This window comes from Podarcis vaucheri (genome assembly GCF_965113315.1).
Source record: "Podarcis vaucheri genome assembly, chromosome: 2".
Lineage (NCBI taxonomy): Eukaryota > Metazoa > Chordata > Lepidosauria > Squamata > Lacertidae > Podarcis > Podarcis vaucheri.
The window spans coordinates 38,421,570-38,446,382 of NC_138760.1; the positions used below are offsets into that span (position 1 = coordinate 38,421,570).

The 24,813-nt window shown below is 43.8% G+C and overlaps 2 protein-coding genes across 6 annotated transcripts in view; both read left to right on the forward strand.

Moving 5' to 3' along the window:
• Positions 1–14,190, forward strand: part of CDR2L (cerebellar degeneration related protein 2 like) — a 34,632-nt gene extending 20,442 nt beyond the window's left edge. For all 5 annotated transcript variants that reach the window (XM_082211118.1, XM_082211119.1, XM_082211120.1 and 2 more), the window contains 4 exons: positions 5,305–5,417; positions 6,176–6,324; positions 7,471–7,635; positions 10,882–14,190. In XM_082211118.1, coding sequence (XP_082067244.1) covers positions 5,305–5,417; positions 6,176–6,324; positions 7,471–7,635; positions 10,882–11,767 — 1,313 coding nt within the window. In that variant the 3' untranslated portion in view covers positions 11,768–14,190. The remainder of the gene's footprint in view (positions 1–5,304; positions 5,418–6,175; positions 6,325–7,470; positions 7,636–10,881) is intronic.
• A 3,312-nt stretch (positions 14,191–17,502) lies between these two features.
• MRPL58 (mitochondrial ribosomal protein L58) lies at positions 17,503–24,541 on the forward strand. Its single transcript, XM_082211173.1, has 6 exons — positions 17,503–17,725; positions 19,322–19,358; positions 20,492–20,551; positions 21,776–21,858; positions 23,445–23,614; positions 24,397–24,541. Exons 1-6 carry the CDS (start codon positions 17,537–17,539, stop codon positions 24,479–24,481), a joined length of 624 nt encoding a protein of 207 aa, XP_082067299.1. The 5' UTR covers positions 17,503–17,536; the 3' UTR covers positions 24,482–24,541.
• The last annotated feature ends 272 nt before the right edge of the window (positions 24,542–24,813 follow it).

Genomic DNA, 24,813 nt, shown 5'->3' on the forward strand with positions numbered 1-24,813 from the left:
TGGATTGTTTACGCTTGTGCCTGCCTTTCTCATGAAACTTTTGACAGCCTGACCTTGAATCCAAAGACAGGTGTGGAATGAGCGATAAAGTAAAAACAAGAGCTGCGTCGAAGGCAGGGAAAGGCAAACTGACACAAACAACCCTGTTTTCTCAGGGACGCAGATCTTCAGTCCCTGCCGTTTTACAGACTGCACCCTCGCCAACAACACCAGCTGAAGAAGCTGAACAACCAATAGGTGAGGATATGGCATCTGGAGGATCTAACACTCTTTTAGAGGAAATGTTACAACAATTCGCAATTTTGAACAAAAAAGTGGATGATCAAACTGCAAAAATTGACTTAGCCACATCTTCAATTACCAAACTTTCAGAACAGGTGGCTAAGCATTCACAGGATATTGGAAACTTAAACGACGTAACATCTGAAAATCGAAAATTGGCGGAGGCTGCGATTGGGAAAGCAGAGGCCGCAGCCAAAGGAGTGGAGGAATTGAAAGGAGAGGTAAGACCGCTCCACAAACATATCACAGACCAGCAGGCCTACCTGTCTTTGGTGGAACTGCGAAACAGGGAAAATAACCTGAGATTACGCTCTATCCCAGAGATTGAGAAAGAGGATTTGACCGGCTTTCTAACGGCAGAATTTTCCAAATTCTGGGGTATAAATCAAGACACAGATTTCAAAATAACGACTGCATTTAGATTGGGAAGAGTCGCTGGGAAGGACAGGCCTAGAGACTGTTTGATTATTTTAAGGACTAAACAGGAGAGAGACAAGCTACTTGATTTACACTTCAATAAAGCACTTGTGATCCAGGATAGAAGAGCACAAATTTACAAAGATATTCCCAAACAATTACCGGATCTAAGAGCCAACTACACTGACCTAACTGGACTTCTGAGAGGTAACGGAATACCTTACAGGTGGGAGTTTCCACAAGGCGTCTTATTTAAATACAAAGGAAAGAAGATAAAAATCAAAACGAAAGAGGATTGCCAGAAGTTCCTACACGATCACGGAGAAGACCTACAGAAAGGAGCAGCTATTTGGCCACCACCAGAGTCAGGGAAAGAGTTACCACCTTCGGACTCGGACAAAAAAGAAGACACCCCACAAGACTAACAACAGATTGATACAAGATGTCTCTGCAGCTGTATAGTTGGAACATTAATGGCGCGAATTCCCCAGAAAAACGCAAACGGATCTTCCATATCCTAAAGAAAGAGAACTTGGACATAATTTGTTTGCAAGAAACCCATGTGACAAGGGCTCACAGGAAGGTGTTAACAAATAAAAGATTAGGCCAAGAATTTATCTCATCAGATAGAGTCAAGAAGAGAGGCGTGGTGATTTACGCCAAAGAGACTCTTTCACCGAAATTTTTGTTTAAAGATGAACAAGGAAGAATCCTGGCTATTGAGATTTCGACCCAAGGAGAGAAAATTTTGATATTAGGAATTTATGCACCAAACGAGGGGAAATCAGAATTTTATAAGAAGCTGCATGAGACATTATTGGACTATCTGGACTATTCGAACATCATTATGATGGGAGACATGAATGGGGTTGTCTCTACCTTTATGGATAAGTCACAGAACCAGAATTTGACTAAAGATGGAAGACTACCAAAAACTTTCTTTGAACTAACTGACAATATGGATTTAATTGACTCATGGAGGACGAGAAACCCCCTCGGTAAAGAAGGAACTTTCTTTTCTGAGGCCCACCTGTCATGGACAAGGATCGACCAAATTTGGACAACTAGAGGGCTGGCACCTAAGACCACAAAAATAGAAATCTGCCCAAAGACTTGCTCCGACCATAACGCTTTGAAAATGGAAATGAGATTTACTACTGCCGACTCCTTCAGATGGAAAATGAATGACAACCTGCTAAGAGATCAAGAGATTGTAAAGAAGGCCCAAAAAGCTTTAAAGGATTATTTTGAAATCAACTTGAACACCTCGGTGGAAAAAAGAATAATCTGGGACGCGAGCAAAGCTGTTATGAGAGGGTTTCTGATACAACAGAATACGATTAAGAAAAAACTCTGGAATGGTAAAAAGGACAAGATATTGGAGAAGATAAGGGACGGCGAGAAAAAATTAAGATTAAACCCAAAATCCAAAGAGACCTTAAGAGAAATTAAATTCCACCAGTCACAATATGCGCAATTGATCAACCAAGAAGTGGAATGGAGAATTAAACAAATGAAACAAAGATCATTTGAATCGGCGAATAAATGTGGGAAACTGCTAGCTTGGCAGTTGAAAAAGAGACAAAAATTAAACTATGTTACCAATCTAGAAGTTGAAGGAAAGAACATCCAGAAACCGGGAGAAATTAGAAAGTGTTTCCAGAAATATTTTAAAAAATTGTATACACAAGGACCCTAGTGGTTAAGAGCAGTAGACTCGTAATCTGGTGAACCGGGTTCGCGTCTCCGCTCCTCCACATGCAGCTGCTGGGTGACCTTGGGCCAGTCACACTTCTCTGAAGTCTCTCAGCCCCACTCACCTCACAGAGTGTTTGTTGTGGGGGAGGAAGGGAAAGGAGAATGTTAGCTGCTTTGAGACTCCTTTGGGTAGTGATAAAGTGGAATATCAAATCCAAACTCCTCCTTCTCCTCCTCCTCTTCTTCTTCTTCTTCTTCGGCAGCCATGCCTTCAACAGCCACCTCTTCATATGCAGCAGTGTCAACTCTGTGCATCAGGCCCTTCTCCAAAGTACCTTAATTTTAGAGGGGAAACAGCATCCGCTGCAAGATGCAAGGGCTATATTTCACTTGCCCAAAGGCACAGGAACGCCCTTGTTGATCAGCCTCATAGCCTTCTGTAGAGTCTTTGCAACCAATCTAACTTTGGCAAGCATATGTCTGCTGCTTCTGCCGCCATTGTCATTGATAATGACGGTAATGATAACAATGATAAATATAACCATTATTATGGGGTTTTATATTCTGCTCTTCAAGCAGAGGCTCTTGGAGAAACCAACAAATCATAAAATAAAACACTAAAAAGATAATTAGCACCTCAGCAGTGGCAAGGGCCCCCTCCTGTGCCACACTAGGGTGAGATAATCAGGACAATTTGCCCGACAGCTGAGCTGCTGAAAACGATAATTAAGAATCATAAATAAATAAAAGCAGCAGTGCAATAAAGTATCTCCTCCTTAGGAGGTGGGGGGAGTCCACATAGGAGGGGGACGGTATCCAGTTCTGCAGTGATGCTCAAAAACGTTAGAGTCCCCCATATGTCTAATCTGGGTCAGTGAAAAGTGGACGCCACTCCGCTTCTTGGAAGCTTGACTTTTGCATGAAAAATAGCTGTATCTGCACTACCTTCATGGAACTTATGAGGAGCCCTGCTGGATCAGATTGAAAGCCCATCTAGATCAGGGTCTTCTTCTCATTTCAGCCCACCAGATGCCTGTGGGAAGCCCAAAATCACAGCCTGAGCACAACAGCCCTTCCCCTCCTAGTGATCCTCAGCAGTTGATATTCAGAAGCGTACTGTCTCAGGCAGCTGAGGTAGAACATAGCAAGGGTCCATTGGGTGGCCATCACTATCTCTTGTGGGAGCAGATTCCATGGTTGTAACAATGCAATGTATGAAGAAGTGCTTGTTTTTGTCTGTACTGAATCTCCCAAAGTTCAGCTTCGTTAAATCACCCTGGCGTCTAGTACAGTGGTACCTCGGGTTAAGAACTTAATTTATTCTGGAGGTCCGTTCTTAACCTGAAACTGTTCTTAACCTGAGGCACCACTTTAGCTAATGGGACCTCCCACTGCCGCCACGCCACCACCGCACAATTTCTGTTCTCATCCTGAAGCAAAGTTCTTAACCCGAGGTACTATTTCTGGGTTAGTGGAGTCTGTAACCAGAAGCGTCTGTAACCCGAGGTACCACTATATATTGAGAGGGGGAGAAAAACGTGTTTCTAACCATTTACTTCACATCACACATAGTTTTGTACACTGTCCTGCTTGGACCAGGTTAGATAATGGTCTGTGAGTTAGACAGGGCAGGTTTCTCAGTACCATCTGCTGAAGGCTTAGGGCCATACACAATAACAAGGTTGGACCCAAGTCAAAAAATAAACCAGGGTGGTGTCCAAAAACAGGAATCAACAACTGAGGAAATCTTGTACATAGCAGGGCAAAGACATCAGGCTCAGACATAGGCAGTTGAATGACATATATCATTCAAGCAACAGATTCCAATGAAGGTTGATACAACCCAGACCATACCCAGCCTAAGATGCAGTTGTTTGCACTAAGAGCCCACTCACTTTAGAAGGACCATTACTCTCAGGGAGCTCTTCGGTTATGCAGTAAAATTGGGTTCTCAGGCATGCACTCCACTGTTGACCAGCTGCCTCGGATTGGGCCTTCTGTTGAGTGCTGGTGGGTATGTGACCTCCCCCTCTGACTTGGCTGGAGGCTCCTCTTCCAGAGGAGGGTCAGAAACTCATCTTGAGGGTCGTTAAGTTATCCAGACTATAACTTCCTGGACACTGACAGTCTGACTTCGTATTTTCTCCTTTGTCTCCAAACCACAAGGAATTAGCAAAACAAAGGCCTGGAAACGATGCCTTATGAGGAACGGCTAAGGGAGCTGGGCATGTTTAGCCTGGAGAAGAGGAGGTTAAGGGGTGATATGATAGCCATGTTCAAATATATAAAAGGATGTCACATGGAGGAGGGAGAAAGGTTGTTTTCTGCTGCTCCGGAGAAGCGGACACGGAGCAATGGATCCAAACTACAAGAAAGAAGATTCCACCTAAACATTAGGAAGAACTTCCTGACAGTAAGAGCTGTTCGACAGTGGAATTTGCTGCCAAGGAGTGTGGTGGAGTCTCCTCCTTTGGAGGTCTTTAAGCAGAGGCTTGACAACCATGTCAGGAGTGCTCTGATGGTGTTTCCTGCTTGGCAGGGGGTTGGACTCGATGGCCCTTGTGGTCTCTTCCAACTCTATGATTCTATGATTCTATGGCTTTTATGATCCAAAACTACAGAAGGAACCTGTGCAGTTAAAATGCATTATTTATGGCACCTGAACTGCTGTACTTGCTTCTGTTGTTTTATTAATGCATTAATCTGAGGTGTTTGAAAGCTCCTTTTTTGTAGATTTAGGTGTAGTTGTTGTTGTTTTTTCCATTAGCTGCCTTGAGATTTGGGAAGATGGGTTAAAAATATTTTTAAGAGATTGAATCAGCCCTATCACTTGCTCACACGTGCCTGGTTCCAGAGAGCTTGGTGGAGAGGCCCTCACAGCGCGTTCTGTTTCGTTTTGCTTTTCAGACTTGCACTTAGCAGCCGAACTGGGGAAAACACTGCTGGAGCGCAACAAAGAACTGGAGGATTCTCTGCAACAGATGTACACAACCAATGAGGAGCAAGTGCAAGAGATAGAGGTACCGGGGAAGCACAGGCACACACATAAGCCAAATAACCCGTTTTCCTGCTTCAGGCGGAGCATGGCTGTGAAAAAGTAGACAGCTGCTTGTTTGGTATTTTCACTGCCACAGCGCAAGCCAGGATGAGCTGCAGCCTCAGAGATGTGCTATTAGGGGGAGGGATGAAAAACACATATGGAAGAGGGTAGAAAAGAGGTGGATTAAGGCCCACAGCTCAAAAAGACATTGCTTTGCATTCCTGGGAAGCCCTCCCACCCCTAACCCATATGTTTACATTCTGGGCAGCAGCTTTAGTCAGGGTCACTTTGAGCTTTGTTGAGTCCCTGGATTAGTTTCCAACAAAGTCCCTGAAATGGGGTTAACGGTGCAGACCTAACCCTGCCTGCTCAGAAGTAAGTCCTATTGAACTGAATTTAGTGTGGCTTACTCCCAGGTAAGGGGGGTTAGGATTGCAGCCTAAATGGCTTTGTCCCCTTTTGACAAAATGCATCTGTTTTCCATGGACTTTTTCTGTTTTCATTTTTCAAAATATTAAGATAGGCTTAGCAGTAGCTTACCTTGTTGTTGTTTTTTAATAGTAAATTCGGGCCCACCCATGTTGCCCAATAGGGTCAGCCTTTTAGTCAAAAGGCATTTTAAGTGATTCATCCAGTCTTTTGACTAAATGCTTTAGACCTACTGAATTGTTTTTTGGTATTATGTCCCTAATGTTTTTGTTTTTTTCTTATGGGCTTTTAAACCTTTTTTCTTTCCAGTATTTGACCAAACAGCTGGAAATGTTACGGCATATGAATGAACAGCATGCCAAGGTTTACGAGCAGCTGGATGTGACAGCGCGTGACTTGGAACTGGCCAATCAGAAGCTTGTGCTGGAGAGTAAGACATCCCAGCAGAAGATACAATGGTAATGCTTCATCTGGTGGGTCCTTTCACGTCTAAAGGTAGAGGTTGCCTGGTAATTGTGGGGGGAAACATTCAAAACTGAGGTGGCATTGTTCATTCAAAAGTGAGGGTTATAAGAACACAGCCATTGTGACATTTTGTAGTTTCATGGCCCTGTTCATGCCAGGGAACAACTGAGATGGTGATGGAATGCAAGATCTGTTCCCAAATAGGGAAAACTTTCTTCTTCTTCTTCATTGGGAGAATGAATTTTTTTTTAATAAGAATTGGATTTGTCAGCTACCCAGTGATGGCCAGTGGACAGGTAGGTTGATTGATCCTACATGTAAGCAAATATGAGAATTTGCCCTTTGCACTGGGCTCCTCTAAGTTCTCCATCTCTTAGAATACGGTGGTTTTTGTGTCTGTTTAATGCTTCCAAGTGGAGGTGGGGAACCCTTTTTCAGCCCGAGGACCACATGCCGGTGGTGGGAGTTATTATAGGCAAAAGTAAATGGAGCAGCAGATGCAAATTTTACCTTTGCACAGTAGCCTAGTACAATATTGACACACCCCTTTATCCTCTATTCAGAAAAGCGAGAGGCATTAGAGTTTGAGGTACAGCCCGGCCAGGCAAAACCATTTGTAGAGCAAAGAGGTGTGGCTTGGTGACGGTGCTGAAGGCTGCTACTTTGAATAATGCAGAATAGCTTAGCTCAGAAAACATGGTGGCTATAGTCTCACTATAACAGACTTCCAGGGAAGGATTTGCAGGACAGAGAGATCTAGCTTTCGAGTGTGTCTCCATGATCTTTCATTGCAGATGCGTGGCTCTGCCAATCATTGGCCAGAGGTGATGGGGCATGTAAGCACGTAGCTTGGCTAGTTTCCTGCTTACCTACCATTATAGTTAGGATACCATCCAACTAACCAGTTATGCTTGTGCAGTGGCTTTTAGTTGTGCATTTAACTTTCCTTCCATCTCCTCTCCCTTTAGGAGACATGTTGGGAGTGCTGAGGGCACAGAAGTTAACATTGCGCAGCTAAAAATCATTGCACTAGTATAACTCTGTAATTGGATACTGCCCTGTGTCTGTATCTCTGTCTAAAAACAAGCTAGCGTTCTCTTCTCTTTTTCTTTCCCATCAACTCTGGCTTCATGTAACAGCCTAACAGAAACCATTGAGGGGCTGCAGAACCAAGTCGATGACCTACAAAAGCAGGTGGAAGAGCTGCAGAGTCTAGATCAGCTGCGCATCCGCCGGGAGAAGAGAGAGAGGCGCCGAACCATCCATACATTCCCTTGCCTCAAGGAGCTATGCTCTAGTCCCAGGTAATCTGCAGCTGGAGGGGCGGTGCTTTGCGGGCAGACAAGGGAGAACAGAGTTAGGACAGCCATTCCTTTGCAGGGGAAAGCTGTCTCGGGCAGTATGGAACGTTCCAAGGCTGCAGCAATATTTTTCATTCAGGGACCCATGGGCATTGCTAATGGCAGAAAACAGATGGAGGAAAGTTTAATTTTATAGAATAGACTATGCTGGTGGGTGGAAGGAGAACAAATATTTACAGAGTGCGTTAAAATAATAATAAAAAAATTTGCTTTTTTGCCAGTTAAGCAGTTTCAGATCCTCTCAAAAAAATCCTAAAACCAAAGGGGGGGGGGATGCAGATATCAGTTTTTGGCATGCATACCAGTCTCATTTCCATCTCCCTCTATTGCTGCCTGGTACACAGTTTGAGCAAATTCATATGTAGAATAGCATTATGAATTCCAGGTTGGAGAGAGAACAGGTTTTAATAAAAGAGGGCAATATTCAGTAATGTCAGAATCCCCATTCTTGGATAAGGAAGGAAGGAAAAGAAGCAGCGTATTATCAGAACATCTTCTGTGATTATTTTTGTGCTCAGAATGATAACTTTAATAGTGTTATCACAACAGGACAGTTCTTTCCCACCCCTTTTTTGGAAGCTAAGGACTGTGTGCCCTTGCTATGCATATCTAGTATATAGGTAATTTAATTGTATACCAATAGTACCTCACTAGGGACATGGGTGGCGTTGTGGGTAAAACCTCAGTGCCTAGGGCTTGCCGATCGCATGGTCAGCGGTTCGAATCCCCGCGGCGGGGTGAGCTCCTGTCTTTCGGTCCCAGCTCCTGCCCACCTAGCAGTTCAAAAGCACCCCTAAGTGCAAGTAGATAAATAGGTACCACTTTATAGCGGGAAGGTAAACAGCGTTTCCGTGTGCGGCACTGGTGCCGGCTCGCCAGAGCAGCTTCGTCACGCTGGCCACGTGACCCGGAAGTGTCTCCGGACAGCGCTGGCCCCCGGCCTCTTAAGTGAGATGGGTGCACAACCCTAGAGTTGGACACGACTGGCCCGTACGGGCAGGGGTACCTTTACCTTTTTAGTACCTCACTGTGGAGAACACGTGAGCTTTCCAGTCATTCTGGGTACGCATGTCACTTAAAAAAACAGTGTGCAAGAGACAGTGCACTCGTATCCCCCCTGAATGGTACCCCTGTCAATGAAGATTCATAAATATTTGCCTGAAAACAAGGGGCTCTGCACTTTAGAAGCAGACTGACCTCATTTTCAGATGTTCCTTTCCAGTGCTAAGCTCAGAGAAAACCAGTTCTGCAGTCTACTCAACCCTTTGGCCTGCCAGCAAGTTCATTGACATAGTCTCCATGTGGGTTGCAGGGGCACCGTCTCAGCTTCTCCCATACCTGACAGCTCTTCCACCTGCAATTCCACCCCTGTACTAGAGTAACAAAAGTTCCCAGTGCATGCTCCTCCCCAAGAGAAGCCTGATAGTCAGAGAGCTCATTTATCACCCACTCCAACTGCAATTCTTCCCTGACCTTCTGAAGACATTCCTTTGGTGCAGGGATTGGCAACCTAAGGCCCATGGGCTACAAGCAGCCCACGGGGGTCATTTAACCGGCCCTTGAGCTGCCCCCAAACCGAGCTGCCTGCTTGGCAAGTCCCCGTGCGCTGCGCTAAACCGGTGCGGTGCAGGGGCTTGCTTTCATGGCACCAGAAATTGTGGGCAGGCCTGATCCAGCCCATGAAGGGATCTCCACTGGAGTGAACCAGCCCAGGCAAGGTAAACCTTGCCAACCCCTGCTTTGGTGTGTTTGCTTGTTCCAGCGGGAGCCGTCTAAACCAGCAGCATGCTGCATTGCAAACACAATCTGCTGAAAACCAGCAAGCAGAATTTCTGCTGCTGTGATGAAAGGAATAAGCTATTAGGCCATAAGCTAACCCTAGGCAAAATCTGTTCAGTGCCTATGTTTCCTCACAATACCCCTGTGGTACTTTACCCAGAGTGCTGTAGGGCTCTGTGTGTTGCCTTAATAAAACCTGCATTTGGGTTTATGTAGGTCACATTCCCTCTGGGCCACTAAGAAGAATTTTCAGTACCTCTCCCAGCCACCAGTTCCAACCTAGAATGGAATGGGTCATGGGGTGGGGGGAGGAGATGGTATGGCTCCTCCCACCCCACCCCACTTCCATCTGTTTCAGCTAATGAATCAGGCATCTTAATGGGGGGAGAGAGTTATATATGCTGACAGAGATAAGCCAGTGTTTGTTTTCCATATTATAAAATGACTCAGGGAGATGTTATCCCACTGGGATCATATTTATAACCATCCTCCCTCTCACTCTGGACAGCTGGCTTCAGAACTAGCTAGCTCTTTAGAGACCTGGAGACAAACTTTCAGAGATGAGCTGCCTTAACCCATGGTAACACATGGATATTTTTCTTTCTTTCTACAGCCTCTGGTCAAATAAGTTTGTTTAGTGCTTCGGGCAGTAACCTGGAAAATCAAAACAGGATCCCAAAACTGTGTCTGGCATAGAATAGAACCATAAGACGGCAGACACCGCATCCAACCCCCTTCAGTGCAGGAATCAACTAACTCTTTCCTGTAAATGTTGCAGTGCTTATAATAAACAGAGCACAACATGTTTGTTTTTTATTCATCATCAAAATTCGCCTTAAAATCCATTATTCCCTTGAAGCCTATAGATTGTCTGTCTTCTTCCTTAGGAAACTAATCTTAAGTACATGTAGCTTTCATTTGCTCACACTCATCCCTTCTTCCCTTTTCCTCCCTCCCTTCATTGTCTTGCCTGCAGTTCTACAGCTGGGGCCCTTTTTTGCTGATATTGCCCTTAAGAACACCATTCATAGAGGTGTCACTATAAGAACAATAATGAGTGTATAGTATGCTTATAAAGTCCTTTGAAAAGAACAGTGGAAAGGTTTTCTTTAGGTCAGTTAAGCAGAACCGTACTTGGTTGGTGACTAGGGTTCAGTATGAAACTCAGGAAAGATAAGCAGAGTCCAGACAGCAAGTCTGTTCCCCCGTGGAAGAATTACTCCTGGCACATATTAAAATAGCACATCTCAATAAGAGTTCACCTATATGTTGCCACTTGGGGTGTGATACATAGGATTCTGTTGTGTACGGAGGTAACTTCTCTGTTAACCTTTGCTGGACTTATGGTACCCACCTAGGAATCTATAATAATTAGTTTGCTAATGGCTTTTTTGTTTTTTTGGATATCAGATATGAAGATGCGTTCCAGATTCATAGCTCTTCAATGGAGTTCAGTCAGATGCCCTTGGAACGAGAGAATGAGCGGCTGCAAGCAATGGTGAATTCCCTCAGGTCCCAAGTCAACCAGGAGAAACAGCGGAAGGAGAGGGTGGAGAGAGAGTACACGTCCGTCATCCAGGAGTACTCAGATCTTGAGCAGAGGGTGTGTGAGATGGAGAACTGCAAGCTGCGCATTAAAGAGCTGGAAGGAGAGTTACTGGAACTCCAGCAGATGAAGCAAGTCAAGAAATATCTCCTCAGTAGAGAGGACAACCTGTCAGAAGCACTTCTGGAGCCACTGAACAATGCCCCAGAAGCTGACTACATTGACCTAACTGAGGAAGATGGAGGTAGAAACCATGAATCGTCCATGACAGCCTCCCCAAACCACCCTGTACGGAAAAGCTGTAGCGACACGGCCCTGAATGCCATTGTGACCAAGGATGCCGTGAGCCGCCATGAAGGCAACTACACACTGCATGCAAATAACGTACGCAAGAGGGGGATGTCAATCCTGAGGGAGGTGGATGAGCAGTACCATGCCCTGCTGGAAAAGTATGAGGAGCTCCTCAGCAAGTGCCGGCAGCACAAAGACAGCGTGCGCCATGCCGGTGTCCAAACCTCCCGCCCTATCTCCCGCGACAGCTCCTTTAGAGACTTCCGGGGAGAGGGTTATGAGCTGGACGAGCTCAAGACAATGGAGAAGAGCCTTAGCAAACACGTGGAGGCTGTAGACAAGCGGCTAGAGCAGAGCCAGCCAGAGTACAAAGCCCTGTTCAAAGAGATCTTCTCCCGAATCCAGAAGACAAAAGCAGACATCAACGCCACCAAGGTGAAAAAGAAGGCCACAAAGTGAATCCCGCTGCTTTGGCGTCACTGCGTTTGCCACAAGCAAATTCAGCATCGAGCTCTTCACTTTGGCACCAGGGAGCATTGTACAGCCTCCTGCCTCCCAAGTCCCAGGAGCTTCTCATGTTGGTGTCTTCTTGCACAAAAAGGGAACCTCTTGGAGTGTTTCAGGAGTGGGAAGAGCCCACATCACATTCTTCGAAGTCAGTGCTCCAAGCTGCCTGAGTCCCTGGATGTGCTGCAAAAAGCTCTATGTCATAGTTGTAGTTGGTATCCAAGATTTTCCAAGGAAACCCTTCGCATCACTGCAGCAGCCAGAAACCACAAACAGGAAATTAAACGAACTAGCCACAGTCTCACCTTCTCCCGCGACCAGTTGGATTTGCTTTCCTTCAAGCAACACAGCGACAAGTTTGGATTTCTTACAATGCCCTGGAATACCCAGAACGTAATAATTTAAAACATCAGTTTCCAGAGGCAGCCTCCATACACGCACTCTTTTTCTTCAGTTTCCTTTCCCCCTTCTTCTTCCCATGAAGAACCCACAGATGCATCGGCAAGACTTTTTACTGGACTTCTCTCTTTCCGTAAGGGGAGCATGTTCTTCCTGTTTAAGCCATCCTCTTATTGGTCAGGTTTTTCAATTTTTACAATGCAAGCTCATTGCAACTGGAAAAACTTGAAAAAAGATTGCTGTTATGTCTTCATCAAGCATACCTAATTGTTCCACTCATATAAGATAGGACAGAGTGAGCTTAGGTTTACACTTCTTCCAGTATTTTTATTTTAGGAAGTTAGTTGTCATCACTTCGCTCATTTAACCTGGGCTTTCCAAGAAGCCAAACAAGAAGTGCTATTACTGGCTTGGAGAGACACCCTTGTCTTCATTTGGGTGTTGCGTTTCCCATGCCTTGCCGTTCAAGTGGTTTTTCCTAATTGTCTTTTGTGGCTGGCTCCTAAGACATGATTTGCATAGGCTTGCAAAAACTGAATAGTGATGACTCATGTTAAATAGGAGTAAATTCAGCAAAACACCCAAGTTCAGTTGTCATCACTAATAATGTTGTTTATCACACTATTCCACACCGTCACTTGTTAGTTAACGCTTCCGTTGCCAAGCTGCCTTTTCCAAAGGCTGTCTCTACTCCATTTATACATTCAACCGCGCTTACATATACCACACATTTACACACAAAAGGCCTCTTCAGTCTCAGGAATAGTCAGTATCCATTTCACAGAAATACAGAATTGGGATTCTTTAGTCACATGCTAATAAGTGATGGTTAGGGTCACATGCATATATGAAAATAAGCAGTATTATATTTCACTAAGTTTAGGGTACACATGCCAGAGTTCTCACTTGTGAGGGGACAATAGTAGCAATGATTATTAACTTACCAAGCAGTATTATACTTGAAGAAATTTTGGACCAGTTTCTTGTTTAGTTGTACCTGAATAAGACCCAAAGTCTGTGATGTTTCTTTGAAATCATGCTAGTGTAAATGAGTCTGCCTTTTCATTATTTCCAGTTTATTCCTTCATGTCCTCTCACTTTTCAGCACTGCGATTCCCAAATCGCACGCTTTGCAGTGGTCAGTATTAACAGGCCCGAGCCAAGTGACTTGAGGACCATGGCTTCTTACAGTTGGCTGCCAACATTTCTGCTTCTTGCCATGCTTTTACATTTCATGTTGGTAGACCTGGTTTTGACCTGAAGCGGATTTTGTGAACTAAGTAAATACAGGGTAAGAAGGCAAATGTGTGGAAAGTCAATGGTTAACAGAGTGAGATTTCTACTCCTCTGCCATCAGACTGTCATCTCGTTATGTGTTTGCTAGATTCTTGCCATGGGGGTCCTTGTGTTCAGCCAATTGAAGTCACTTTTGTAATGTGTGAAAGTATTTTTGAGCAAGCCTGCCCAGGGGCTCTTCTTTCTGGAAAGATTCTTCCTCTACTACTTAATGCCAAAACTTCTTTTGTACCCGTGATGCGGCCCAGCTTTTGAAGTATTAGGAGCCATAGACATGATTGTGGCTACCACTCTGGTAACCATGATGACAAACCTTCATGCCTTACAGTTGAAAAATCAAGTTGTCTGGGGGGTAAAATAACAAAGGAAGTTGGTTTTCTCAAGAGCATTTACCTTGCTCTGTGTGGCTGCCATCATGGCTGCTGATGTTTTGATTAACTTTCCTTTACTATCTTTCTACTAAGGGACTTTTGAACGGATGTTTGTTCTCAAGTCATCTGTTTGTTGCATCAGTATTTGGGGCGGGAGGGGGCCATTGCAATCATTCTTGGTTTTGAACACTGTTAATGTGCAAACCAGCATCCCAGTTTAAGTGTAGTATACTTAAAATTAATATATTTAAAAATGCTTTATTCTCTTCTTAAATAAAAAAAGAAACACCAGTATTCTGAACACAGAAATTTCTTGTGTTTATTTCTTTGCATTCCAGAAATAGGCTTGCTGCTTTGAATTCTCAGCATCATTTAGGTCAAGAAAATGCTTTAGGCATGATAAAAAGTGGAGGGTAACCACCAGAATGGATGTGCTGCTTCTCTTTATTTATTACATAACAGATAGTTCCTGTTTTTTTGGGACGAGGATTCACTCTGTTATTAAAAAGCACCCCTTTACACACGTCAACATTCTGAACGCTCCAGTAGCTTGAAACATTTTCTTCCATGCTTGCAAATGTCAGCTTTGATTCCTTGAACACACTTCAGAGTAATTACTCATGCAAGCAATGAGATATTAACACTTGCCTCAACAAAGGGACAGCTGCATCGCATTGCCAGTCAGTTCAGCAAAATGCTGAGAGCATAATTTCTTTGACCAAAAATAATACTGGCTGTATTGTGTACAAAAAAAATCTAGTGAACTTGTCTTTCCACTAAAAAACAGAATCTGCTTCCTACTTCTATAGCATATATCCGTCTTAAAGCTCCCTGGCATGCTGTTCATCAGCTGGATCCTCATTGTTGTGGAAACCTTTTATACAGCCTGGGGTGTAAATAGCAGATGCGACCAGAGGCACAATGGATGGGACTCTTAACTTTATACAATAAGCTACATTCCAGACACACAAATCTGAGGATTCTACACCCACCCACACACCACTTAGGCAGCTGAGGTGTTATCACAGGACAGTTTCCAGCCAGCCAGAAGCACTTGCATGGAGCAAGCAGGTGAGCGCCTGGGAGAGAGGATGTGGATTCAGGAGAGTCTGAGAGCTAGATAGCTGCATTTTGTCCCCCAGGCCTGAGGTTCCTTACAGCTGCTCAGCATAAGATGAAAACTTGACACCGGTTGAACTAAAGTGATGGACAATCCTGCTCTAGGTTAGATTTAATTTGGACTCGCTGAGTTAATAAACTGCTTGTTTGTTTCATACAGTATTTAGCTTGTTATTAAAGAGCTTGGTTTCTTCCAGATGGCCTCTGCTATGTGTCATCAGTTATATAACCTGCAAGCTCTGGAGACCCCCTTGCCAGGCACCACAGATGTGGCTCTTGCACAAGCGGAAGAGATGGCTACCAAACTGGGGAAGCAACACCAACAGGAAAAGAGTGGCACTCTGGGTACATGGGAAAAGGTTTATTTCTGGCCAAATGCACTTCAGAGCTTGTTTAGGCACTTGCTGTGAACAGCTCTATTCAAAGCTTGCCCTCGGAAAGATTATTCCAAAATGTATATTGCCTCAAATAAATCACCAGGAGTTCCTTCTTGTCTTTTTTCTTCCTCCAAATGGTATGGATTCCCAAATCTATGCCAAACAGGCTACGAGAAGGCTAGAAGCCTGTTTTTGGCCCTGATGTATGCTGACAATATCTAGGGTCTACAGCAGTTCAGGGGGCCTAGCCCCCAGTTCAGAGACCTGCTGTGTCCCCCAAAGACTTAACTAATTTTGAGAGCAGTTGTGGAAAAATAAAATACACAGCGCTCTGGTGGCCAGAGTGAATGCAGCCCTCCTCAGGCCCAAAATATTAGCCAATTTAGAGATTTTGAAATTTCAGTTTCATAATCTGGCAATGCCATACTGCCACCAAATTCCAGGTTGTTCAGGGGGAAATTGTCAGGAACCCTAAGCAGGATTAAACCAGCACCATCATACATTAGTATGAATGCAAATGGTTCAGTCTTCAGCAGATAATCAAGAGCCATGATCACAGTTTTTCAGCCTAAAGACCTTCAGATTGGGGAAAGGGGCAAGTAATAGGGCATGGCTAGCTTCTAAAAAACACAAGCAAACCTCAATGGGCCACATTTTTGCATCTTTGCTGCCAAGCTCCTTCCACCCCAATTACCATGCTCTCCAGGTTGTGTCCCTAAGCAACTATCCTCTGTCTCATTTGCTAGATCAACATTTCAAAGCCACGAGGGAATTTTGAAAAACTTGCGGTCTTTTCTCCAAACTGTAACAGAGATTAAATACTGTCAAATACGTACAAGATACTTCACTATGTCTGTTGGTTCTGGCAAATGCTGTGAATAAGAGCAGGGGGTTGGACTGGACAGCCCTTGTGGTCCCTTCCAACTCTACAATTCTACGAAGAGAACTAATGAATTTACATCTAGTAACTTGGCTCCATTATATGAGATCCTGTCCACTGACCTCCTAGAGCCTAACCATTTACCACAAGGCAAAAGCACCAAATTTCAAAAAATCAAATTTGATTATTTTGTTCCCCTCCAAATTTTCCTTTGACGAAGCATTTCCTCTGACCTATAGCTGAACATGAACATTTGCTCTGTTGTGAACCAGCAGCATTACTTCCAGTGTATAATGAGAATCGTTCCTTGGGATATCCAAGACTGAAAACTTAACCCCTCAGGCAACTGAAACCATGCATGTGGTTTCCATCGGTTAATGTATTTTACAGCCCAGTCTTATGTTTACTCAGAAGTCAATCCCTCAGAGTTCAATTAAGCTTGCTCCTAAATAGGGAGATCTGCTATTCTTTCATTGGGATCAAACACCATTGAACACAGTGGGACTTTACTTTCAAGCAAATACTTGGGCAACGGCTTGCGGGCCTCCAACTTTGAAATTTCACAGGAATGCTTGGAAACATAGGGATTCCCTGCAAATAGCTGATACGCTCAAAACGAAAACAAGCACATTTTGGCCCAGTACTTTTAATTATGAGGACAATGCTACAATTCTGAGCAGAATCCAGCGATTTACTTATTTATTTTTTAAATAAAAAGTGCTATTTGCTCCATTTAGACCTGATAATAGGAGTTTCTCCAGGCTGCTCACAAAGCAAATATAAAATAGATTAAAATGTAACATTCATATAAAACCAGTGTTTTTTTTCCAGGGGGGATACAAGGATACCCTGCATACCCCTAAACATTTTGTGAATCTTTGTACTTTTGTCCATTTGCTGTATTTATTTTCCCCGATTTGAAATATAAAATGGCGGTTTTCTTGAGTCAAAATAAGAGTACCTCTAAACATTTTTTAAGGGGAAAAGCACTGTATAAAACAATTAAAACTAAAACAGATTCATTTTAGAAACTGAAATGCAATTTAAATCTAAGAAGCTCAGACTGTGGAAGATAAAAGTGTTTAGAAGTGGACAGCCTATATCAACAGCAGCGCAGGCCCAGCATATCTCCTCCCCAGATTTCGGAATGGCATATGCGCGCTTATGCAAGAGGCGGAGGGGAAAGGTGAGGAGGAGAGCCGTGTTTCTCCGGAACGGCAAGTGACCGGGTGCCTTTTGCAGCCGGACTTTTTTAGAGCAGCACTCAGCCCAGCACAAGATGGCGGCGTGCGCGCTGCGCTGCCTCTGGCGATGGCCGGCGCTGAAGCTGCTCTCCGCAGAAGCGGCTCGGGACTTCCCGCGCCGAGCCATCGCCTCCGCTCGCCCAGACTCCGGTTCTGAATTCCGGAGCGAATACAGCTTGGACAAACTCTACCCCTCGCAGCAAAAAGGAGCCGACGCAAAAAAGGTTAGGAATCCGGATTGGAGGCGATTGATGGTCGGAGCACCTAGATCTATATAAAGAGCAGAGTAGCACCTTCCTTGGATTTCCGTTCGCATAGTTCTACGCCTCTCCCTCACCGCCGGTCTGCGGGTGGAAGTTACGTTGCCCCATGTAAATGAATAGGCCTAAGAATAGGAACTGGAGAAACGCAGGTTCGAATCCCTACTGCGCTTATTAACTTCACTGGGTGGCCTTGGGCTGGTCGTTGTCTCTTACCCTGACCTATCTCACGGAGATGTTGGGAGGATAAAATAGAGCTGCCTCTTGTTTAGAGGGGGGGGGGTTATGATATAGACTGATGTAATAAATAAAATAGCATGTTTTCTCTGAGGGGATAGCCATAGCTGTCAACTTTTCCCTTTTCTTGCAAGGAATCCTATTCGCAATAAGGGAATTTCCCTTAAAAAAAGGGAAACGTTGACAGCTATGGGGATAGCACATCTGTCCCAATGTGAACAAATGTGAGCAGCAAAGATAAACAATTCTTGTTTTTGTTTATATATCTCAGTTTCCCTCCCTTATGACACCCAAAGCAGTGTATGTGCTGTTCCCAAGCAGCCTCCTATCCAGCCACTGACCAGAACCCAGTCCTGCTTAGTTTGAGTAAGGTGATGATTCTGCAAGCTGTTAGATTGTACTACCCTTTTGCTTCTAACTCTGCCTTTACTTAATCTGAAAGGTTATCTAATTCAGCTTCCTGCCAATGTAGGAAATTCACTCCTACCATTTGCCTAATAATAACAATAATAATTTATTTATTTATACCCTGCCCATCTCGCTGGGTTTACCCAGCCACTCTGGGCAGCTCCCAACAGAATAATCATAATAAAGTGATAAAACATCAAACATTAAAAACTTCCCTAAACAGGGCTGCCTTCAGATGTTTTCTAGAAGTCAGATAGTTGTTTATTTCCTTGACATCTGATGGGAGGGTGTTCCACAGGGCAGGCGCTACTACCAAGAAGGCCCTCTGCCTCGTTCCCTGTAGCTTCACTTCTCACAGTGAGGGAACCAGCGATAGGTAGCTATCCAGTATGTTTTATCTGGAGAATGGCAATGAGATGTTGAGACTGAATTCAAGGGTGGTGATTTCTTTTTCAGACTCAGTCGTACAATGATTCTGCATGTTGAAGTCCTCATGAGTTGCCCCTCCCCTTTTTTCTTGAAGGTTCAGATGTGATAAACTAGTATTGTGAATGACTTGACAATAGTGGATACAACTTACTGCTCCTGGTTGAATAAAGGGTTTTCAGAATCTGATGAACCACACTTAGTTCAAGAAGTCCTCTGATTGTGAGCTTTGCTGAACTGAAAAATGGTCACAAGAGTCTGGTCTAAGACGTTAAAGCTGAGGAAACAAAATAATTTGAGTGCCTAGAAATCTATATTGTACAAAGTAAAGCTAAAAATTGATAAACCCTGCCAATGGCCTTTAAAAAAAATCTATTGCTGTAGTTGCATATTTTTCCATTTCCTGTTTATACACTAATTGTACTACAGAAATTTTTACAGTAGTATTAAGTTGCAGTTGCTTAACAATATGTATCTCTGTGTTAACAGGATTTGGCAAACCAGACTGTTCCCGACATACCTGTAGGTGAGTCCAGAACATTAGAGAAGTGACGTCTCTTTCTCCTGAATGATTTCCCCAGGCATTCATTTTATTTGCCTGTAACAGTGTAATCCTATGCAGGCTTGCTTGGAAGTAAGTACTATGGCTATATTTCTGATTTAAACAGGCCTATAGGCTTGTGCTGTAAATCAGTTAAATTTAGTGGAGGATTGGGTACTGGCACAGAACTGCAAAAAACAGATGGGCCAATCATTAACAAAACAATGCCTTATACTAGTGCTTGTGTTGCCAGTGGAGGCCACATGCCAGTGGTGGGTGAGGCCAGAGGCAAAAGTGAACAGAGCAAGCCATGTGCCTTCTTTGTACAGTAAGTTTCTTTCTACACACAGTCACACATCACTCTCTCTTTTCCATCCAGGCAGGCAAGAGGCATTATCAGAGTTCCAGGACATATTATAGCAAGGCAAAGACACTCAAGGAGAGTGTGAAACATGGTCTGCAGAGGGGATGTAGCTCGGGGAGAGTCCCAAGGACCATGTAAAGAGACACATTTGGCCCCTGCGGCTCAGGATCTACCTCCATGCTAAGCCAAACCTCAGGAGTAATGTGGCTGCAGTATTTTCACATGCACCAGTACACTTGCTTGTTCATTCTAAGCTCTAGATCAGCTTAATGTCATACGTAACTCAGGATGCTTATCTTAATTTTACATTTGATAAAGCAGTAATTAATTCTATGCGGCTTGTATGCTACCTTAAAAAATATATACTTCAAGCATTGTTTTTATTATATATCGAAAACATTCAGAAACATATACCCTAAAAACAATGCCCACAGTCCCATGTACTTCCCCATTACTGGGAAGTAAATCCCGTTGGTGGAAAATGCTTTCGCTGAGGCTGCCACTGCAATTCATTACCTGCTTATTTCACCAGATGGAGAATACGGTAACTACTTAAGGACAACCGGAATGGAGTGTTTATTGGAGTGTTTATTGGAATTACCTTCATATTTCAAGAGGTCATCTCTATTCCAAGTGTGACCTTCCAGATCAGTATATCCTTTCCTATGCAATTTCACCCTTTCTTCTTCTTCCATATACATACACAAAGCCATGACTGTATCTTTTCAATATTTCTCTTTGCAATCTTTTCCAGGTCGTTTGTCCATATCATATTGCCGAAGTAGTGGCCCAGGAGGCCAGAACGTTAATAAAGGTACGAAAAATATCGGAGCAGATTTAAATAGATACTTGTCCTGGGCATGCATACTTGGGAGTGAGCTCCCTTTTGAGGAAACATGAGTAGAATCAAGCTATGGATTTTTCTGTTAATCAGTGGTGCTATTAGATGTGTAAAGTTAATGTTTGTACATCTTAATCTGAGGACTCATTAGCCTTATGACTTTGACAAGTACTGAAAGATCAGTGCTTCTTTTTAACTGTCAGACGGTGTGGTGGTTGCTCACGAGTAACCAGGCAGGAGTAACCGACCTGTCTTTGGCAGGTTTTTATTTGTGCAAACTATTTACAGTGCAGGACCAGAAAGTTCATGTCTGTCTCAATCACTTGCAGATTCCGGGAGTGGCCCCTTCCGGTTTCCCCTCCAGCATAAGAACTTAAGACACCCCAAATATCCGCCTTCCCTCCTTGTGTTTCACACTTCTGCATAAACTGGGCGACAGAAATGGCATGCCTGTTTCCTGGCTGGCCGGGGTAGGTGAGGCGCTTGGGCTCTCAGTAGCATCTTTGAGCCCTCCCCTCGCTCAGCTTTCCCATTCCGCCTCTGCTCCACTGGAGGTGTGGCTTTCCCCTTCGTAGAATGAGGAGCTGCTTCTCAGGAGCATGGGCGGCTCCCTGTATTCCCATGCCTCCCTCCCCTGTCCTGATGGCAGCTCCCTGACATTAACTAGTTTCTCTTTTCTTCATTTTTTTTAAAAAAAGATCAGAGTTAATATTCAGTGCTGTAACAGGAACGCCCTCTCCTGTCCTCTGCAAGTCCCTGTGTTCCCCCCATCTGCTCCAGAGGATCCTCCAACCCTTTGGAGATTTTGGGACATGTGTTTGATACATAAAACTCTTGTGACTTTAAAATGGTTCTTTTGAGTTGTTTACAAGGAAACATTGTTTACAAGGGGGGGAAATGCTCCTGAGGGAGGACTTTGCCGGCCAAAATGCATTGGGCATTAATAAAAAGTATTACTTTTCGGCTTTTTTGAGATTGAGTCTCCTTTTTTGCCATTTCTCTTGGAATGCCAAGAATCCTTCTGAAAATGCAGGACACTTCAAAGTTAGATGTGGGGGGGGGGGTGACATTTCGCATGGCAGCAAGATCAGCTGGTGGAGTATGTGTGACATTGAATTGAAATCTGAACCTGCAGCCTTTGGATAGGATCTGTAGTTCTCCTAGTAATAGTCATGTATTTCTTTGTTTCACTTGCAGTAAATACAAAGGCAGAAGTCCGGTTCCATTTGGCAACAGCAGATTGGATCTCGGAAGATGTGCGACAGAAAATGGCCACGATGGTAATTCTTAGCATTTATCTTTCTTTTTCTAGGTACTTCCCAAGCTATTCAGCCCAGCAGGATAGTTTGATCTTGGAGTATTAGTTTATTGAAGCAGCACACAAGGAAATTAGGGTGCTCTGAGAAGCCATTTAGGCAATATAACTCAATATTGATTACATATAAACCCATGCTAACTGTGGTTAGCATCCCATTCAAGGTGCAATGCTATGCTGAAAATTTGTTGGCTGAGGGACTTTTGGATTTGTGCGTTCTATTTGTATGGGCTTCTTTTCCATTCCTGGGGTGAGCACACATTGGATACAGCAGCCATTTGGTCCAGGCATAATGCAAGCCTAGGACTGCTTGCCACCTTTAGCTAGTGTCTGGTGACCTGTGCAAATCTAACTTCTGCATTGAGGAAAGTAATTGCTAAGCATAAGCTAAGTTAATGTTTGGAATATGTTTTTTCTTAAGCATGTTATCATTGAAAGTTCTCTATTTATCCTTACCTCGTTTTTCACTCTGCAGCGTGATTGCTGTACAGTGGTGCCTCGCAAGACGAAAAGAATCCGTTCTGTGATTCTCTTCGTCTAGCGGTTTTTTCATCTTGCGAAGCAAGCCCATTGACGAATTAGCAGATTAGCGCTTTTAGCGGCTTTTAGCGGTTTATCTGCTGATCGGATCAGTTGATAAGCGGATTAGCGGATTAGAAAAGGGGGGGAGGGGAAAAAACCAGCAGGAACTCGCAAGACATTGTCGTCTTGCGAAGCAAGCCCATAGGAAATTTGTTTTGCGAAGCACCTCCAAAACGGAAAACTCTTTTGTCTAGCGAGTTTTCCGTCTTGCGAGGCATTCGTCTTGCGGGGCACCACTGTATACCCAAAAACAGCGCCTGGAGGGTTTGGTTTATTGTCACAACTCTTATTTGTTGAAGTTGTGTTATCCTATTATGGAATTCAGATCCTTTTTTTCATCAGCACTCTGGTGCTGGATAATGTAATAGAGGAGCCTTGGAGCAGTGGAGATATTGAGGTCCACAGCGACAGAACACCTCACCTAGTGGCATCTGCCAGATCCTAGTGCTTGAAAGTTTGCTGTTCTCGACATTCTGCTGGTAACTTGTTGATATTCTGCAAAAGCTCCCACAGTTGCAGTACTACTGGAGTGCCTGCTCTCAGGTTCCCCTGCCCAGTAAATGAGGTATCCACTTTTTAGTGGGCAGCCCAAATCCAAGGTGGGAATAAGCAGGATTATAATCCACAGCTTCCTATAAGCAGTTTACTGAAACAAAGATAATTACATCTGGTAATATTTCCCCAGCACCATTACACAGTAAATCTAAAACTTTCATTGAGGCTTCAGACCCATGTATTCCTGGGAATAAGCCCCAGTGAACACAGTGAGATTTAACTTCAAAATGAACATGCATAGGTTTGGGCTGTAAGGATAACTTTCAGAAGAGACGGTCAGAAGTTGCCTCCTTTGGCAATCATGTCTGCTTTCCCTCTTTAAAAAAAACAAAAAACAAAAACAAAACCTTATTTTTAGGCTGGTAAACTAATGAAAATGGAATGCTCCATAGTAAAAAATGTTTTCTTTCGCAGCACAAGAATAGGATCAGTAAATCTGGAGAGCTGATAGTCACCTCTGAAGTAAGTCGCTACCAGATGAGGAATTTGGCAGCTTGCTTGCAAAAAATCAGAGAGATGATTATAGAAGCCACTGAGATGCCTCGGACTGAATCGAAAGAGACGGTGGAAATGATCAGAAGCAGGTACGAGTCCATTAGTTAGATAACACTTCATCCAATCAGCATGCATCTGTAGCTGACAGCTGTTGCATTAAAAATGGCACCCTACAGTGCTCACTTAGAGCAAGGTGAAATCATCTGTAGCTACCATTAGCCAAACAGAGCAGCTACTTGCTTCCAACTGTCAAGGGTGTGTCACAAAATCATATTAGGTAGCTTAGGCAAGGATCCAGGAGGCCCTCAGCTGACCCCTGGTTTTGTTGTTTAGTCGTTTAGTCGTGTCCGACTCTTCGTGACCCCATGGACCAGAGCACGCCAGGCACTTCTGTCCTCCACTGCCTCCCGCAGTTTGATCAAACTCATACCCCTGGTTTTAACACATAATAAATAAGATAGCCTTCATTTTCTCTTAGTTCTAGCTGGACAAGCTGAGACAGTTTTTGTTTCTTGACTTAGGGCAGAGCACCATGGGTCATCTCTTGTGTGTATTAGAGTGTAAGTGGACCTCTGGAATCGTAATATATACATCCGAGGTAGCATTGCTGTATTTTACTTATATAGAAAGGGCATCACTTTCAGAATGTTGCACTTGGATAAAACATAGCAGGTACCTCTTCTCTGGGAAAATACCAACTACTTCAGGCTTTTTAGAAGAAATATCCCTTGACTACTTAGGATTTTGCTTTTCTTTGAAATGTTGATTCTGCGTGACAAGAACCTGATACAAATCATTTATGATAACAAACCGGAATCATTTCACAGACACACTTAAGTATGTCATCCTCAACCTCTCTATTTGATTTTAGGGTGGAGAAAATGAACCGTGAACGCCTCCGACAAAAAAAGATTCGCTCTTCTGTAAAACAAAGCCGGCATGTGGACTTTGACTGAATGCACCAGAGAAAAAGAGCATTCTGGAACACTTCCATTGGACTCTTTCTAATATTTGGATTTGGAAAAGAATAAAAAAAAACCTTACACCATAAAATCTGTTCCTTGCAGTTTATGAAATGCGGGTGGACGTTTTCGCTAAAACTAATGGAGCTTGAAGCTGAAGTCCTATGTCAACTGCCATAACATACATTTACCAAAGTAATTAATCCAACTCTTCTTGGCTGTAGCTCAGAACTTTTCAAACTGTGTGTTGTGACACGTTAGTGTGTCAGCTGCAGTTTGTAGCTGCGTCATGCAATGCTGGAAAGGGGCTAGTTTAACCTCCTGAT